The sequence below is a fragment of the Trichosurus vulpecula genome, chromosome 2 (genome assembly GCF_011100635.1).
Source record: "Trichosurus vulpecula isolate mTriVul1 chromosome 2, mTriVul1.pri, whole genome shotgun sequence".
Lineage (NCBI taxonomy): Eukaryota > Metazoa > Chordata > Mammalia > Diprotodontia > Phalangeridae > Trichosurus > Trichosurus vulpecula.
In genome coordinates, this window is record NC_050574.1 from 374,064,938 (window position 1) to 374,084,215 (window position 19,278).

General features: G+C 35.9%; 1 protein-coding gene across 1 annotated transcript in view; it reads left to right on the top strand.

Annotated features, from left to right (window-relative positions):
* NCAM2 (neural cell adhesion molecule 2) overlaps nucleotides 1-19,278 on the top strand; it is a 295,617-nt gene that overhangs the window by 102,371 nt on the left and 173,968 nt on the right. Inside the window, exon 6 of the mRNA XM_036744902.1 lies at nucleotides 5,629-5,746. Coding sequence (XP_036600797.1) covers nucleotides 5,629-5,746 — 118 coding nt within the window. The remainder of the gene's footprint in view (nucleotides 1-5,628; nucleotides 5,747-19,278) is intronic.

Sequence of the window (19,278 nt, forward strand, 5' to 3'; positions counted from 1 at the left end):
GCAAAACTCACTGATCATTATTCTATAAATAACAAAATGGGAACAAAATCAGTGATTTCTAAACACTCTTGTTTACAAAACCTCAGAGAGTCAAAAACTTTGAAAAGAAATACGGGAGGAAAAAAGCAACTTAAGAAAGGAAAACAGGTTTGATAACTCAAAGGGGCTGTATTGATCAATTGTTTACATTTTCTCTTTAGAGATATTAGATGTTAGGTCCAGTTTTTAAGGGGTGTCTTCTCAGTGAGGGAACAGTGAAATAGTAACCATGGGCATGGTTGTTCAATTCTTTTTAAAAAGTAGGAAAAAGAAATATCCTGGGCAAGGAGACAGGAGGAGAAGGTACATATTATTTGTTGTAATAAGGTAGTATAGAGTAGTAGTGAGTGTCATGAACCTCATTCTTATAGAGTCAAGGCAATTATCTGACCAGTTTTTTTAGTTGTACTTCTTTCTTGAAAATGAGATTTTTTATATAGTGGGTAGGGGGTTTTGCATTGGAAAGTTATAGTAATGTAAAAAGATAAATACAACTTTTTTAAAAGAAAAATACATGTTGATTTGGTTTGGAGGATCTTGTCATTGTTTTTCATAGAATTATCTACCTCTTCATTCAGGGTAACAAATCTTGGCTCATAAATTGCAGTTTTCTACATCTTTTCATTATACTCATGAGCACTGTAAATCAAGATTACCAAGTATCCCAAGAAATGAGATTTTTGTTGTTGTTGCCTTTGGGAGCACAATTAAGCCAACCTTCCCATCACCTTCTTTTTCCTCTACAAGGAGAATCTTTCAGCCACACTTGCATTTAGATGCAATTTTAAATTTTATTTATTATGAGAATATCAGCATTGATTGATGTGGTTAATTTCTTTCAATAGCATTGCAGTATATTGAATGTTAAACAAAGACCTCATATTTAATGTACTTGGGGTTGAGTTTATGATTATAGTCTTAAAAATAATTATTTGTAAGGTTAATGGGGAATAAGATCTTCCCTGCCTATCAATAGGCCTCATGTGGACCCCATTAAGGGAAGCTTGCTTGTTTATAGGAAGGCTTACACGCCTTTTGTTAATTTCTAATTAGGCAGAGTCAGGAGGGTTCTGGCTCTGAGCCTATTAGCTGAAAGAGTATATATTGTGAGAGGCGAACTTTTGCTTTGGAGGCTCAGTTATGAGAAAGATGTTGTGATCCCCTGGTCAAGACTCTGAGTGACTGTGCGTTCAGAGCTCCCCCAACTCCTTAGAGGTAAAGGGTCTATCGATTCAGTGGTGGATGTAAAGCTTCAATTCAGGCAGTAGAGCCCTGTCTGTTGGTCTTTATTTCTTTTCTTTGTATTTCCTGTGTTTGTATTTTATGTAATTAAAAAAGAAAGATTGTTGGTCCCTGAAATAGCTATCTTTCCTTAGTAAAGCAGATAAAAGAACCTGCACTAACAGCCATCCTGGGTATGCCAGTGTGGTTCCCGTTACATTATTCTATCTCATTTTCTTCCACTCCTCTACCATCATTACAGCAATAGAAGGGGACTGCACAGACCTGAGGGCATTTTAAAAAAAATTTCAAATTTGTTTTGTGGGTTTCCATGGTTGACCAATCCATCACTTAGTGAGCAGCTGACATGTCAGTCCTCTCTGTGCTCACCTGAATTGGTTCTCAATCAGGAACTCAGTCTCTTGCCAACACAATACTTGAAGTCGTTCCAGCGTCAGAGAAACTAAAAGCATATGTTTTGCTGGCATAGCCTTTGAGGACACAAGGTCACCTACTTAACTTCTCTGTGCCACACTCTCAAAATCCTTTTTCCCTTGCTGATCATTTTCCTGCTCATCATTTGCCAGACCACCTGCTTCTTCCAGTCCTAGTCACAAGCAACTGAACACAGGGGAGTAAATCTCACAAGCTCTTGTCCACATTATCCAATCTTAACTGGACCTTCACTGCAGCAAGGTAGCCCTCTTATTCCTTCCTCATTCCCTATCTCACTCACCATAGAAGCTTTCCAAATTTCTTCCCTTCTCAAACTTCCCAGACCTCCCCCTCCTTCTCTCAATTTGTCAGTAAAATTAAGATCATTTGAAGTGAACTCCCTCTTTTCCCTTTCTTTTCATCTCAGAACATCTTAACATCATCTCCAACTCTCTTCTCCTTTTCCTGTCTCTGACAAAGAGATGGCCCTTATCTGTGCCAAGACCAATCACTTTACATATACCCTTGATTCCATCCATTCATGTCTTCTCCAGCAGATTGTGTCTTCAGTCATCCCCTCTCTCTTGAATCTTCATCCTCTTCCTATTATTTCCTTTCATACTGCTTTCAAATCTGCTTAACTCTCCCCTGGCCTTTTAAAAAAAATCTCCATCAGATCCTACTGTTCTCCCAAGTTATCATTTTTATATCTTTCCTCCTTCCTTAGCCAAACTCTTTGAAAAAAGCAGTGTACGGTTGCTGCCTCTACTTCCTTTTCTCTCTCTGCTCAGCTCTTTCATGATCTGGCTTCTGATTGTATTACTCAACTGAAACTACATTATTCAAAGTTACCAGTCATCTTGTGAATGCCAGATCTTACAGTCTTTTTTCAGTCCTCATACTTCTTGACCACGCCTCCTGGATATGCTTATCTTTTCTGGCCTTTTGTGACACCATTATCTCTCTCCTTGGTTCTCCTGCCTATTTACTATTCCTTTTTAGTCTCTTTGGCGGGGTCCTATTGCCCTCCTAAGGTTCAGCCTTACATTGTCTTCTCTTTGCCTTGTACACTTTCTTTAGTAACCTCATCAGCTACTATGAGTTTAACTATCATCTCTATGCAGATGACCTAGTCTCTCTACTTACCTTCAGTCCAGTTACCTATCGTACCTAACTGGCATCACAAGTTCTCTATTGGATATTTTAAACTGGACTCAGACTCAGCATATCCAATACTAAGTATGTTATCTTTGCTCCCAAATACTTCTCTCTTTCAAACTTCCCTTTTTCATCCTTCTGTCTCCAGTTTGCCACTTCAGTGTTATCCTAGATTCCTCACTCTCCATCATCCTACATAAACATTCCGTTGCCAGTTGTAAAGATTTCTACTTTTACCATTTCCCTTTCATCTGACTCCTTCTCTTTGCTCACATGGCTATCACCTCAGGTCAGGCCTTTGTTCCTTTTCCCCTAAATTATTAATCAATTAATCCTAATTAATTAACTAATTGATTGATTGATCTTAACTGGTCTGCCTGCCTCAAGTATCTCCCCACTCCAAGTCACCCTACACTTTGCAGCCAAAGTAATTTTCCTCAAAGTGCAGAGTTGACAATATGACTCCCCCGGCATTCAGTCAATTCCAGTGGCTTCCTGTTTTCTCAGAGATAAAACATAAACTACTCTATTTAGCTTTAAAAGGCCTACGTAACCTGCCTCCAAACTGTCTTCCTAATTATTATTGATTGATTTATGGAAGGTGGTCTTACTGTGGGGAAAGTAGACTAATTACATTTAAAAATCATCAATAAGCATTTATTAAGCTCCTACTACATGCCAGGCACTGTGCTAGGCACTGGAATGCCAAAAAAGGCAAAAGACAGTCCCTGCCCTTGAGGAGTTCGTGATTGAACAGTGAAGACAATATGCAAACAACTATGTATAAACAAACTTTGTAAAGGATAAATAAGAAATAATTGACAGAGGGAAGGCACCAGATTTAAGAGGGGTTGGAAAAAGCTTCCTGTAAAAGATAGGATTTTAGCTGGGACTTGAAAGCTGAGGTAAGCAAGGAGATGGAAATGAGGGAGGAGAGCATTCTTGGCATGAGGGACACCCAATAAAAATACCTGGAGCCAAGAGGTCATGTGTCTTGTACATAGAGCAGTAATGAGGCCAGTGTCACTGGATCAGGGGGTGAGGTGGTGTAAGGTATAAGAAGATTGAAAAGGTCAGGGGCAAGCAGATTAGGAAAAGCCATCAGCACCAAAAAGAGGATTTTATATTAAGTATTGGAAGTAATAATGAGCCCCTGGAGTTTATTAAGTGGTGGGGCTACGTGCTCAGACCTGCACTTTAGGAAAATTGTTTTGATGGTTAAGTGGAAGATGGATGAAAGTGGGGGAAACAGTTGTGGCAGGGAGACCGACCAGCCTATCCAGGGATGAGGAGGTGAGGGACTCTATCAGGTTGGTAGCAATATATAGGGGCTTATTCAAAAGATGAAAAGATGAAATCTATAGGCCTTGGTAACTACTGGATAAGAGGAGGATGAGAGATAGTGAGGAGTCGAGAATAATGCAGACCTGGGGGGCTGGGAAGATGGTGGTGCCCTTGACGATTTAGGGGAAGTTTGGAATGGAGGAAGGTTTGAGGGAAGATAACAAGTTCAACTTTGGATATGTTGAGTGTAAGATGTCTACAGGTTATCCAATCTGAGATATTTAATAATTAATTGGAGAGGAGAGACTGGAGGTCAGCAGAAAGTTTAGGGCTTGATAAGCAGGTTGAGAATCAAAACAATTAAAATAATTAAATCCATGGGAGCTGGTGAGATCACTAAATGAAATAGTTTAGAGGGAGAACAAAAAAGAGGTTCCAGGAGAGATCCCTGTGGGACACACATGGTTAGTAGGCATGACCTGGATGAAGATCCAGACTGAGAAGTGATTATATAGGTAGGAAGGGAACCAGAGGAGAAAGGTCTCATGAAAAGAGGGTGATCGATAGTATTAAAGGCTGCATAGAGATAAGAAGGATGAAAATCGAGAAAAGGCAATTGAATTTGACAACTAAGAGACCATTGGTAACTTTGGAGAGAGCAGTTTAAGTTGAATAATGATGTTGGTTGGAAGCCAAAATGTAGAGTTATAAAGAGTGAGCGGAGAGAAAGTGAAAGCACCTATTATAGTCCTTTCTAAGGAGTTTAGCCACAAAAGGCAGGAGAAATATGAGACAATACTTAGGAGGGATGGATGAATCAAGTGAGGGTTTTTTTAAGGATGGAGGAGATATGGGCATATTTGTAGCCTGGAGGGAAGCAGCCAGTAGACTTGGAAAGATTGAAGGTAAGTGAGAGAGGGGGGATGATAGAGATGGGCAGTCTGCTGGAGAAGACATGATGAAATGAGATCACTGTTTTAATAGAAGGAGAAGGTCTATCTCTTCCTGTGAGACAAGCATAGAGGTGATAGTGACAGAAGGCATGAGGATAATGAGATGAGGAGGAGGGGGAAAAGAGAACTCCCAGTGAATGGCGTCAATTTTTTCAACAAAATATGAGGCAAGCTTAGAGGGTAGGGAGAGAGGAAGCCATAGGAGGTTTGAGGAGTGATGAAAAGGTTTGTAAGAGTTTCTGTGTGATTGGGGTAATGAGTTAATTTAGGAAGGTGTAAAATGATTGCTTAACAGCAGTGAGGACCCATATATAATATATATATACATACATGTACATATATAAACATATGTACATACTATATATGTGTGTGTTATATGTATTGTATAATTATACGGAAAAGGAATTAGACTTGCATATATACAGAGAGAGGGAACACTTGATATGTTTATGCAACTAATATGCATTGTAAATGATTTATGGCAATGGTGATTTAAAAAAAATATTTACTTCAGATATAATTTTATTTTCTTTCTCAGTTCCACCAGCAATTACAATGCCACTTGTATTCTTCAATGCTACTGCAGATCGACAAGAAGAAATGGTGTTATCTTGTAGGGCTACTGGCTCGCCTGAGCCAAACATCAGCTGGTATAGGTAAGTTTTATTTTAAATAGTACGTCAAAACCAAATTTAATCTATCACCTTTTGCTAATGAAATTTGTGAAATCAAAGATTGGGTGATGTCCTTGAAGTAACTTTTTCTGCTTTATTTAGGTTAATTGGCTAGGACTTTTTTTCAATTTGATAAAGTAGTGTCATGCATGAAAAATAATTATATCTATAATAATTATCAATATAACCCATAAATGCTTGCTTTCATTACAAATATACCTTTCTAAGAGATTATGGATAATAATGGAATTCAAAGAATATGAAGATTTACTAGCCAGATTTCAACAAAAATACTTTGCATAATCATTGGAATGGGATTTAAAAATGAGTGTCACGATTTAGTAATATAGCTAATGATATACTTCTTCCATTTGTTCCTACACATTTGTGTGATATCTTTTTCACATATGACAGTCATTAAATCCAAAGACAATAATCAACTCATTTAAAAATACCAAATAAGCTAGTTAGAACTTGACATTCGAATAGCTATATCATAAAGTGTTAAACTAAAATTTTCAAAACATTCAATCACACTGCTCTCACTAAAAGTACTTTTTAGTGAGAATAAAACAACTTTCTATACTATCAATAGAGAAAATTATTGTCTTTCTACATTCTATTGTCTTTCTACAGATAATTTATTTAAAATATTTTATTTTTATTTTTCAATATGTGTTTGTGTGTTTTATAATGTACATAATATATTAATATAGCATTAAATGTATGTGATTTACAAATAAATATACGTATATTGGCATACTGCTCAAAAATGTTTTTATTGATGAGATGTGAGATCAAAAAAGTTTGGATAAAAATGAGTTAGAAAACCTTAGGGAATCGGTAAAGAAGAATAGTATTTCTATAGGCAATAGGGACTGGACCTGTGATTTCATGGATATAGAAAACTCCCAGGTAAAGAAACTGTCTCAATCAATTCAAATTGTCATCTTCTCTACAATTTGTAGTCTTAGAATGTTGTGTATAGCATTGAAAGGCTAAATGACTTGCCCGAAGTCAGAGAGCCCACATGTGTCAGAGAAAGGACTAGAACCCATGTCTTCAAGGCCAACTTTCTAATCCTATACCATACTGCTTTCTCAACATTTCTATACTATTACTAAATCAGTAATCATCAAAGCTATTTGGTAATGATTTTTTTAAAAGAGAGGCAAGATCAGTGGAATAGACTGGATAAGCAAGAATCAAAAATAAAAAGTCCCTTTCCCTCTGTCTTTGACTTCTTGGGATATATGCCTAGTAGTGGTATTACAGAGTCACATGTAATTTAGTGAACTTTGGGCTGTAGATCCAAATTGCTCTCCAGAACAGTAGGACCAATTCACAACTCCACCAAGTGTGTTTTAGTGTGTCTGTCTTCCCATACCTCTCAACAATTGCAATTTTCCTCCTTTGTCATCTTTGACAATCTCATGGGTAAGAGATAGAATCTGCAATAGTTGTTTTAATATTCATTTATCTTATTATTAGTGATTTTGAGAATTTTTAATATGGTTGATGTATTTTATGTCTTCTTTTGAAAACTGCCTGTTCATATGATTTGACTATTTGTCTACAAGGACTCTTGTTCCTGTATATTTTTTCTCAGGTATTAATCCTTTACAAGAGAAACTGGCAGCAGAGACATTTTCTAGCTAATTTTTCTTGTCCTCCCTCCCCTAACTCCAAGCCATGACCATTTCATACCCTTTGCAGGCCTTCATACCTTCCAGTCCTTCTAGTAAGATGGAAGCTTACTTCCACAACTTATAATCTTCCTTGCCATTATGAGCCAAGCCCAGTGGGCCTTACCATTTCCTGGCTGGACTCCCAGGTGTTACCATCTGCCCTGCAACTAAACTCCCATGTGTGTTTTGTGCTCCCCAAATAGAAAATGAGCTCTTTGAGACTATCTTGCCTTCCTCTTTGTGTCCTCAGTGCTTCGTTCTTAACACTACATGTCAGGTACTTACTAAATTTTTTATTCATTCATTCAATCATTCCCTCATTCATTCATTCTCCCTTCTCATTCATACCATATTGATTTTGCTTATGCAAGCTTTTCAATTTTATGTACTCAAAGTTATCCCTTGTTCAGTTAAGAACTCTTAACCCTTCCACAGTTTTAAAAAGTATGGAAGTATCCCTCTTCCTTTAATTTGTGACTTTTTAGGTCATATAGCCATTTGTAGCTTGTGGTATATGATGTGAGACGTTAGTCTAAATCAAATTTCTGTCAAACTGCTTTATAGTTGTCTCAGTAATTTTTTTTGTATAGGGAGTCCTTCTCCCAGTAATTAGCATCCTTGAGTTTATTGAGCACTGTCCAACATTGTTTGATTACTCCAAGATCTTGTTCAGCCTAATCTCTTCCACTGATCAAGTTTTCTATTTTTTAAACAATTACAAATAGTTTTGATAATTATAGTTTTGCAGGAGATTTTGAGAATTAGCATTACTCGACCCCCTTCCTATTTTTTCATTATTTCCCTTTAATTTTGTGACCTTTGCTTCCTTTAGATAAATTTTGTTATCTTATCTTTTTTTCTTTTTTAACATTAATTTTTTAAATTTTGAGTTCCAAATTGTCTCTCTTCCTAAAGGCCTTCTTACCCATTTAGAAGAAAAGCAATATGATACCATTATAAATGTGAAGTCATGCAAAACATATCGTATATTAGCCATGCTTCAAAAAAAAGCAAAAAAAATAAAGAAAGTGAAAAACTGCGGTCAGAGTTCATCATTTGGAGGTAGTACTTTTCATCATGAGTCATTTGCAATTTCATTGGATCATTATTTTGATTAGAATAGCTTAGTCTTTTCACAGTTTACCATCCTTACAATATTAGTGTACACCATGTTCTCCTGGTTCTGCTCACTTCACTTTGCATCAGTTCATGTAAGTCTTCTTAGGTTTTTCTGAAGCCATTCTTCTCATCATTTCTTATAGAATAATAGTATTCCATCACAATCATACATCACATTTGTTTAGCCATTCCCTAATTGATGGACATCCTCTCATTTTCCATTTCCTTGCCACCACAAAAAGAGATGCAATCAATATTTTTGTACATATGGTTCCTTTTTCTTTGATCTCTTTGAGATATATGGTTACTAATGGTATTGCTGGATCAAAGGCAACAAGAAGAGTATGATAGCCATCTGAAAAAATTTCCAAATTGTCCTCCAGAATGGTTAGACCAGTGTACAACTCCATCAATAGTTCATTAATGTACTTATTTTTCCATATTCCTTTCAGTATTTATCATTTTCCTTTTCTGTCATGTTAGCTACTCTGATCGCTGTAAGGTAGTATCTGAGTTGTTTTGATTTGCATTTCTCTGATCAACAGTGACTTAGAGCATTTTTTCATATGACTATACATAGCTTTAATTTCTCCTACTGAAAACTGCCTATTCATATCCCTTGTCCATTTATCAATTGGGGAATGGATCTTTTTTAAAAATTTGGCTCAGTTCCACATATATTTAAGAAATGAGACCAAACTTGAATATGAAATATGAATATGAAATATTCTTCCCAATTTCCTATTTTCCTTCTAATTTTGGCTGCATTGTTTTGTTTGTGCGAAAATGTTTTTAATTTCATGTAATCAAAACTACCTATTTTATGTCTCATCCTCTCGATCTCTTGTTTGATCATAAACTCTTTCCTTATCCTTAGGTCTGACAGATAATTTTTTTCCATGCTCCCCTGATTTCCTTATGACATTACACTTTATGTCTAAATCGTGTGCTTATTTTGACCTTATCTTGGTATGCAATGTGAGATTTTGGTTTATTCTTAGTTCCTACCAGACTGCTTTCCAGTTGTTCCAAATTTTTTTTTTGTCAAATAGCGAATTCTTATCCCAAGAGCTTGAATTCTTGAGTTTATCAAACACTAGATACCATGGTCATTTACTTCTATGTATAGTGTACTTAATCTATTCCACTGATCAACCACTCTGTTTCTTAGCCAGTACCAAATTGTTTTGATGATTACCACTTTGCAATACAGTTTGAAATCTGATACTGCTAGGCCACCTTTCTTTACTTTTTTAAATTGATTCTCTTAATATTCTTGACCTTTTGATCCTCCGAATTAATTTTATTATTTTTTTCTAGCTCTATAGAATAATCCTGCATAGTTTGATTGGTATTGCATTGAATAAGTAAGTTATTTAGGTAGCATTTTTATTACCTTAGCTCTATCTACCCATGAGCAATTAAAATTTCTCTGTTTAGATCTGTCTTTTTTTGTGAAAAGTGTTTTATAATCCTATTCAAAAATTCCTGCATGCAGGGAGATTCTCAAGTATTTTATTCTGTCTAGTTATTTTAGATGGAATTTTTCTTTCTGTCTCTTTTGCTGGGTTTTGTTGGTAATATATAGAAATGCTAATGATTTATGAAGTTTTACTTTACATCCTGTAACTTTGCTAAAGTTAATTTTTCCGTCTTTTTTTAGTTAATTCTCAGTTTCTCTAAGTATTGCATCATATCATCTGCAAAGACTAATAGTTTTGTTTCCTTATTGCCTATTTTTATTCCTTCAATTTCTTTTTCTTGTCTTATTGCTATAGCTTGCATTTCTTGCTTGGCTGTTGCTCTTTATTCACAAAAAAGGACCAAAATGATATCACTATGCTTCAGTCAAATTTCAGTGTGTCCAACTGTGGCTGATCAGACCAATACGAGCTCAAAATGCTCCACCACAGGTCGGGCCCACATCGTCCATGTGAACATTTGGGGTAGATTCTCTAAATTTGCATATCCTGCATTTTCTTTGAGCTGTTTCAATTCGGCTTAGCTCATAGAGCACAGCGCCTTCTCTGATGCAGGTACACAGTGCTGAGCAGTCCTGTGCCAGTGTCTCCCATGTCACACAATCAATTCCAGAATTCTTGAGAGAGACCGTGAGAATGTCCTTTTATCACTTCTTCTGACCACCACATGAACACTTGCCCTGTATGAATTCTCCATAACATTTTTTATGAAAAAAAGCTAGCATTTCTAGTATAATTTTGAAGTATAATGATGATAATGGACACCTTGCTTCACTCTTGATCATATTGGGAAGGCTTCTAGTTTATCCCCATTACAAATACTTGCTCTTGGTTTTAGATAGATACTACTTATCATTTTAAGAAATGCTCCAGAAGAAGACATTCCGAGCTTCTGGATTCCAGGTGTTGCTGCAAACCAGGAGCCATGGGAGGACTTTTGAGGTCCACAGAGGAAGGAGCCACTGCTTGAGTAGAGTCCTTGGCTCTAAGTCAGGGATCCAGGCTGAAGAAGATCCTCAAGAAAAGGTCTGAGAGGAGGGTCCTTGCCTGTTGGACTTGCATGGCTGAGACTAGACCTCACTTAATACTAGGAACATGAATGCTGTCACAGTAGTACAAAGTCTCCAACAGGAGACTACCAGCAACATCTGTCTGAAATTCTTCTCAAAGTCTGTCACCCTCAACTGTGGGCATAACTTTTGCCAGGTTCGACTGACCAGAAGCAAGGAAGATGGGCCACACATTTCACTTGCCCTGAATGCAGGAAAGTCCCAGGACTTCCCTGGCCTCAATGTGCACCTGTCAAGCTGTCTGCTGTCTACAAGAAGCTCAACCCCCAGAACTTGCAGAACCCTGTAGGACACAGCCACTGTCAGAAAAGCCAGCAAGTCCCCAGGCTCTTCTGTAAGGAGGACCAGACCCCCTCTCTGGGTAGCCTGTACTAAAGGTCAGGAGCATGAAGCCCACACCTTTTTCCCCACTGAAGAGGCTGCTCAGAACTGCAGGGAGAAACACTGGTACACTGCCTCTTTTGAGAAACAAGATCAAGGAATGGAAGAAATTTAAATCTTCAAAGAAAGATGAAGGCAAAGAACTGTTGCAAATGAGGGAGTCACTGCTTTCTGAAAGGCCCAAGTCTTTCACCTCAGAGTTAAGAGATTATCCTGCCCCTGGGATGAAGGGCTTCCTAAAGAAATTTAGAGTGAATATCACTACAGATCCTACAACAGCCAGTGACTATGTCATTCTATCTGAAGATTTGAAGTGTAAGACATGGAGATGACTCTACAGATCAGTCTAACTGCCTTGAAAATTTTCCTTTTTGTCTTTGGTCAGCAGGCATTTGGTTCTGAGATAACTAATAAGAGGTGGATGTGAGTGAGCATCCTCAGTGGGCACTGGGGATTGCTACCAAGTGCTTAAGGAAGAGGAGGATATACCAGTACTCACTTGTTGTGAGAAAAGGGGAAATTATTTCTTCTTCGTCACCTGACCAAGATTAGTTTGCCAGCAAATGAAAGACCTTGTGACTATAACTGGCATATATCTGGATTGTACTGGTAGAATCTTTCTGTTCTGTAATGCTATCAAAGCCTCCCTCATCCTTGGAATGTACCCTATGCCACTCACACAGCCTGTCAGGCCTCACTTCTCTCCTTTCTCCTTTTGCCAGGAACAAAGGTTAGTCCTGTGGACATCTGTCCAGTGGAAGGCAGTATTTGAGAATGGCAGTCTCTGACTGTAAGCATTCTTTTGTGAAGAAACTCTAGGCAAATCCAGGCTCGTTGCTTATTGTCACTATAAGCTATAAAATTAATAAGGTCACTGACAGAGAGACAGACATAATGTTTAGCCTTAGCTAAAGATCAGCCTAGGAGCCAATTTGCTGGCAAGCTTAAAGCTGCCTGCAGCAATGCAGCTTAAGGCCATCATTCCCAAGTGGCTTATTTTCCACTGCTAGCAATGCACTGTATGTGGATTTATTGTCACAACAAATCAAATTTGATTGAACAATTTCATTTAAGTTACTCTCCTGGAATACTTTCTGCAAGAGCTGAGGATTGCCCTAAACTCTAATGGAGGGGATCAAAGACAGGGGTTTCCTCCCCCTGGCAAAGGCTTGCCCAGACTGGATTCTGTTTATACTCTAAATAGAAATTAGGTTTCCCATTTGCATGTGGCTCTGCACAAGCTAATTTAGATGCCTGTGTCTTCTGGAGCAAGGGGTAATTTCATCATTCAGCTTTGCCCTTCAGAGACTAACTCACCTTCCTAGGAATTGGATCTTAACACAAATAGGAAAAGGATGGATTACAAATTAATAATTTGTTATTAATATAATGGTATAATATTAATCTGTCTCACTAGCAACAGCAATAAGACAAGAGAATGAAATTAAAGGAATAAAGATAGGGAAAGAGAAGATAAAACTATCCCTGATTTACTTGGAAAAACCTCGAGAATCAGCAAAGATACTAATTGACACCATAGCTTCAGCACAGTTACAAGCTACAAAATAAATCTTAAATAATCAATAGCATTTCTATATAATAATAACAAAACAAAAAAGCTATTACATAAAGGGAAACCCCATTCCAAATAACAACAAAACATAAAATATCTGGAGATTGATCTACCAAAGAACAAAAGATTTGTACAGAGTCATTTACAAAGTACTTCTCAAAGAAATAATAACAAATAGTGTCAACCTCCAGAGTTTGGTCTAAAAAAGACAAACGGAATCAGGTTGTATGCAGGTTTATTTTCTCTTACAGTGGCAAGCATGCATGTGGAGCTGCTGTAGGAACTGAGCTGTATTTGGGGTTAGACTACACAGATTATCAAGACAAAGAGAAACTACAAAGCTGGGCGGGAATGGCCATGTCATTGCCCAATCAGGTACAGCCACCGGGGGTTTGAATTTCCCTGTGGTGTCTTGGCCCAATCAGGTACTGCCACAATCCCTTGGGTTCAGTTTCCATTTCCCATGGAGGGGCCATTTCGCAGAGATCATGAGATGCTTACATGGTACAAGGAAGAGGGTGGGGCTGAAAAAGTCCCCAAGGTCCCAGAACTAGGATGCTTGTACTAGTTTTGTCCATTACAGCTGGTATGAACCAGCTTAAGTCAGTTCTGCTGTCACCAGCACAGCAGAGGGATTTCCAGGTTCAGCAAGAGAACACTGCAAAGGATGTCTGATAGGTCAGACTTCAGGGATGCTCAGTCTGCCTCCTGATTGGCTGATTCTGATTCCCAGAAGATGGTCCAGCCTCTTCTGGATAGCAAGGAAGCTCAAGCAAATCAAGGTGGTTAGTAAAGTCATTTGGCTCAGGAAAAAAAGAAAAAAAGAAATACTCCATTTCTACTGTTTCTAATAGGAATGTGTTGTGTTTTGTAAAAGCTTTTTCTACATTTATGGATATAGTCACATAATTTTTGATATTTTTTCATTAGTAATATGGTCATATAAATATGCTTTTAGTTTTCCTGAGATTGAACCAGCCCTGCATTCTTGGACATAGCACATAATCTTTGTGATATATTATTGTAATCTCCTTACTTGTATTTTATTTAAAAATTTTGCATCAATATTCATTCTGAACATTAGTCTTTCTCTGGTTTTGCTTTTCTTAGGTTAGGCATCAAAACAATATTTGTGTCATAGAAAGAATTTGACAGGACTTTTTACCTATTTTTTCAAATCATTACATAGTATTGGAACTAATTGTCCCTTAAATGTTTGGTAGAATTCGCTTGTAAGTAAGTACATCTGGTCCTGGGGATTTTTGCTTAGGGAGCTACTTATGGTTTTTTCAGTTTCTTTTTTTAAGTATTTAAGTTTTCTATTTCCTCTTCTGCTAATCTGGGCAATTTATATTCTTTGTGAATATTCATTCATTTCACTTAGATGGTCAGTTTTATTGCTATATAATTGCCATATAATCTAATAATTGCTTTAATTTCATATTCAGTGGTTGTGTTTTTACCCTTTTCATTTTTTATATTGGTAATTTGGTTTTCTTCTTTTTTTAATCAAATTAGCTAGTGGTTTATTTTATTGGTTTTTTTCATAAAACCAACTCCTGGCTTTATTTAATGATTCAGTGGGCTGTTTGTTTTCAATTTTCTTTTCTTTTTTTTAACTATTTTTTGGAGGGGGGAAGGCAGGGCAATTGGGGTTAAGTGACTTGCCCAACGTCACACAGCTAGTAAGTGTATCAAGCATCTGAGGTCGGATTTGAGCTTAGGGCCTCCTGACTCCAGTGCTGGTGCTTTACTCACTGTGCCACCTAGTTGCCCCCCTGTTTTCAATTTTATTGATATCTCCTTTGATTTTCAGGATTTCTGTTTTGGTGTTTAATTGATTTTTAATTTGTTCTTTTTCTAGTTTTTTTCATTGCATGGCCAATGCATTGATCTGTTTTTTTCTTTATTTTGTTGATGTTAAGCATTTAGAGAAATAGTTTATCAATTCCTCTTAGTAGTTTGATTATAAATCTTTATAATAATTTAGATAATTTTATTATTATAATTTTTATGTTATGATAAGCTAACAATAAGTGTAAATAATTCTACAGTTAAGTCCTCCTTTATTCCTATGAAGTGTTTCATAACTGTATTCCTATATGTTCTGGGTGTGTCTTGCAAAGTGAACTTCCAGGTATTCTTTAAGTTCATTTGTTGTTTTGAATCTTATTTGTTTTTCTGTCTGTTCCCTTTGACTTTTATTAGTAATCTATATTATATTTTATATTTTACACTGTATTTTGTTAGTAAAATATATTGATGATTTAGTGGATTCATTTTATATCCTATTTCTTTGATTAAGTTATTAACTGTTTCACTTATTTTTTTACTTCAATCTCTTGTCTTCTCTAAGTAAACCATCATATTTTGGGTAAATAGCAATGATATTGCTCCTTTTGCCTGTTAGTTCCCTTCATTTCTTTATATTGTATTACTGCAGTAGCTAGCATTTCTAGTAGTATATTAAATAATAGTGGTGACAGTGGGCACCTCTGATTTTCTTCTGATCTTTCTAGGAAAGGCACTGGTATTTTTCCATTACAGATACTTCCTTTTCTTGGATTTAGATATATTCTTTATATCATTAAGGAATGGTACATATATTCCTATGCTTTTTAGTCTTTTTGAATATAAATTAGTGTTATCTAAGGCTTTTTCTGTATCTGTTAGTATAATCATATGATTATTTTGTGGTTGATCTAAAATATGATTATATGTTGACCCAAGCCTGGATTCCTGCTCTGAATTCAACCTGATATTAGGGTACAATCTTTTGAATATGCTCCTATAGCTTTATTGCAAATATTTTATCTGTTATTTTAGTTGGTATTCATTAGAGTTTTTATGGTTTTCTTTGTCTTTTTTATCTCCCTGTTGTGTGGTTAGCAGATCCAGGTATAGCTCATGGAAGGAATTGCATAAGATATTTTCATTTCCTATTTTTGGAAATAGTTCATGGAGTTTTGAAGTTAATTTTCTTTCGGTGCTTGCCAGAATTCACTTGTAAATCCATCTAGGTCTTTCCCACATACACTTTGGGAATTTATTGATGACTTATTTATTCTTTCTTCCTAAGATCAGGTCATTTAAATTCTTGTTCCTTGTTCTATTAATCTGTACATTTCATCTACTTTTAAAAATATTCATCCATTTTTTTCACATAATCATTTTTATTGGCACATAACTGGGTAGAGATGTTTCTAATGATTTCCTTTATTTACTCTTCATCTATTATAACTTCTTTTTCATTTTTGATTTTTATAATTAATTTTTCCTCCTTTTATCAAATTAGTTAATGGTTTGACTATTTTATTAGCATTTTAAGCTCATATTTTAACAACTTAGTAGCTTTTTTGCATTTTCATTAATCTTCAGAATTTCTATTTTGTGTTAATTTCTGTTTTATCCTCATCATTATCACTATGATTTTTCAGGGGGAGGGTATTCTTAATTACATGTTCAATTCATTAAACTTTTGTTTGATGAATTTGTTTACAGAAATATAATTTCCAAAAGGTACTGTTTTTGGTTGCGTCCCAAAAGATTTGTAATGCCATGTCATTGTTATCATCTTTTTTAATGTTTATATGATTTGTTCTTTGACTTCTACATTGTCAGGAATTGTATTATTTAGTTTTCATTTAAATTCAAATCCCTTCTTCAAAGACTTTGTTGACTAAAATTTTAATTGCCTTGTGATCACTTAAAGTTGTATTTAATATTTCTGCTTTTCTGCACATTTATAAGTTGTGACCACATGGTCAATTTTTGTGAAGATATCATTAAAGCTGAGAAATATGTTATGGTCTTTTCGATTGCTATTCTGTAGTAGAAAGAGTTCTATGATATTTTACTTCCGTAAAATCCTATTTAGGTATTTAACTTCTTTCTCGTTTTTCCTCTTGTTAGATTTGTCTAGTTGTGAATAAAGCACAGAAGTCCCCAACTATTAAAATTTTGTTCTCTTTTTTTCCCTGTCATTAAATTAGCTATTCCTTTAAATACTTCAGGGTTATACCATTTCATGCATATATATTAAGTATTGATATTATTTTAATGCCTGTGCTACATTTAAATATAATGTAGTTTCTCTGCTTATCCCTTTTAACTTTGTATGTTTTTTTTTTATTTTTATTGCTGCCCTGTCTAGTATTGAAGAGGTTGGAGTTCTAGGAACTCTGAGAATGACAGGGTACAAGGCAGAGTTGCCTGGAATGAATTCACACACTGAAGTCTTCTTTTAGTCGAGTGGCAAGGTTCATTTTAATGCCAATAGTAGCAGGTGAAGTTCCTTTGGGTAACTTGCAACTTAATGGGGGTGAATCTCAAGCTTATATAGAAAAGGGGCCAGGAAAGGAATATTAAGAAGGCTAATTAGGTAATGCTAGGGGTCCAGGTGTCTTTGGGAGCAGGCATTAGTGATCTATGGATGGGAAAATTCAGGGAGTCATCAGAGACAACTCTGTTGATACCAGACATTGAGGGAGAAAAGATAGTTTTTGTTTAGATGCCAGAGGCATGGACCTTGGGCAAGCACCAGAGATAGGATCCTTGGGCAGGCACCCAGGGAAAAGAGCCCTTGGGACAGTGCCCTGCACTAATAGCTTTTATCTGAGAAATTGCAGGGTCAGCTGTTTGTGCCCATAACAATTTTCTGATGGGCTTTCTTAGGGCTTTTTGGAGTCCAGGTACCTCCACCCTATCAGTATCATGATTGCTGCACCTACTTTTTTGAATTCACTGTAATAAATTCTACTCTACAAATTTTTCTCATTTTAATTTCTTGAAAATCTTTATGTGTCAAGTGTGTTTCTTATAAACAACCTACAGTTTGAATCTGTTTTCTAGTCCATTCTGCTACCCTTCTCTGTTTTGGAAGTCAATTCATCCCATTTACATTCATGGTTGTGATTGCTAATTATGTTTTACCTTCATTGTATCCTCTTCAAAATTTTCCTTTCTTTGTCCCTTGATGCCCTCTTTATTAGTAATTTATAATTAAAGCAATCTAATTCTACTTCTCTGCCCCTCCTTTCTTCATCAAATCCAGACTCAGATCACTAGTTCTTACATTTTCTCTCTTTTAACATATATATCTTTTTAAAAACTTTTGTTGATCTATGAATGACCTCAGAACCCATTTAATAGCTTTAGTCCCTTCTTCCACTTCACTGGAATTGTTTCTGTTTGAATCTTCAAAATTTCAATCTTGAGAAACTCACCTCTCCTCAAAATACCTTTGCTGATGAAATTTTAAGCCATAAGACTCTACCCATCCTTTCCCTTGACTTTTAAAAATCTGTTTTCTCTAAAACTGTAGGACACATCAGACTGACTTTCTTCTCCTCTATCACAAAGTCTAAGAAAGAATGACTGCTTTCTGTTAAAATGGTCAATATTTCTACCTCTAAAACCAGTTTTTTTCTCCTTAGTCAGAATTAGATTGAGAAAACCAGCTCTCTTCACTTCTTCCACCTTGTAAAGTATGAAAGGATAATAATAGCTAAAATTTATAGCACCATATTATATCATTTCATCACTCACAAAGTCTCTACTTTCTAAATGATGAAACTGAGGCAGACAAAGGTTAAGTGACTTGCCCAGGGTCACATAGCTGGTAACTAACTAAGGCAGGATTTGAATTCAGGTATTCACCATAAGGTGATCACTTTAGTATGCCAACCAGCTGCTTCTATAATAATAAGATTTTATAATAACATAAATATAGCATTTTAAATGTATTAAAATTTTCAAAGCATTTTACAACTAATATTTTATTTTATTATCATTCAATAAAGCCAATAATTCATTAGATGCTTTTCTCTTAACATGAAGAGAGTTTCATCTGCTTCACCAGATGTCAAATAATTTGTGAAGTACCCCATCCTTATTATATCCTTCTTTTGCCAGGGTGGTTGTATACTGCCACAGCTTCTTCTGTCTTTTTCTGAGGGTAGAGATTAGACAGTCTTTTTTATATCTTTTTTATATTTTATATCCCCAGCACTTGGCATTTAGGAAGTATTTAATTAATGTTTTCTTCCTTTTGTCCAATTTGAGCAAAAATGGAGACAAAGTGCTCCATTATCAAAGGATAACAAAAATATAAGTATAAACAAAGTTTAGTGTTTGAAATTTTCAGAGAATTATTAGTAATGTAATTTTTATAGTTATTAAAATCTAATGCCATATTTTTATG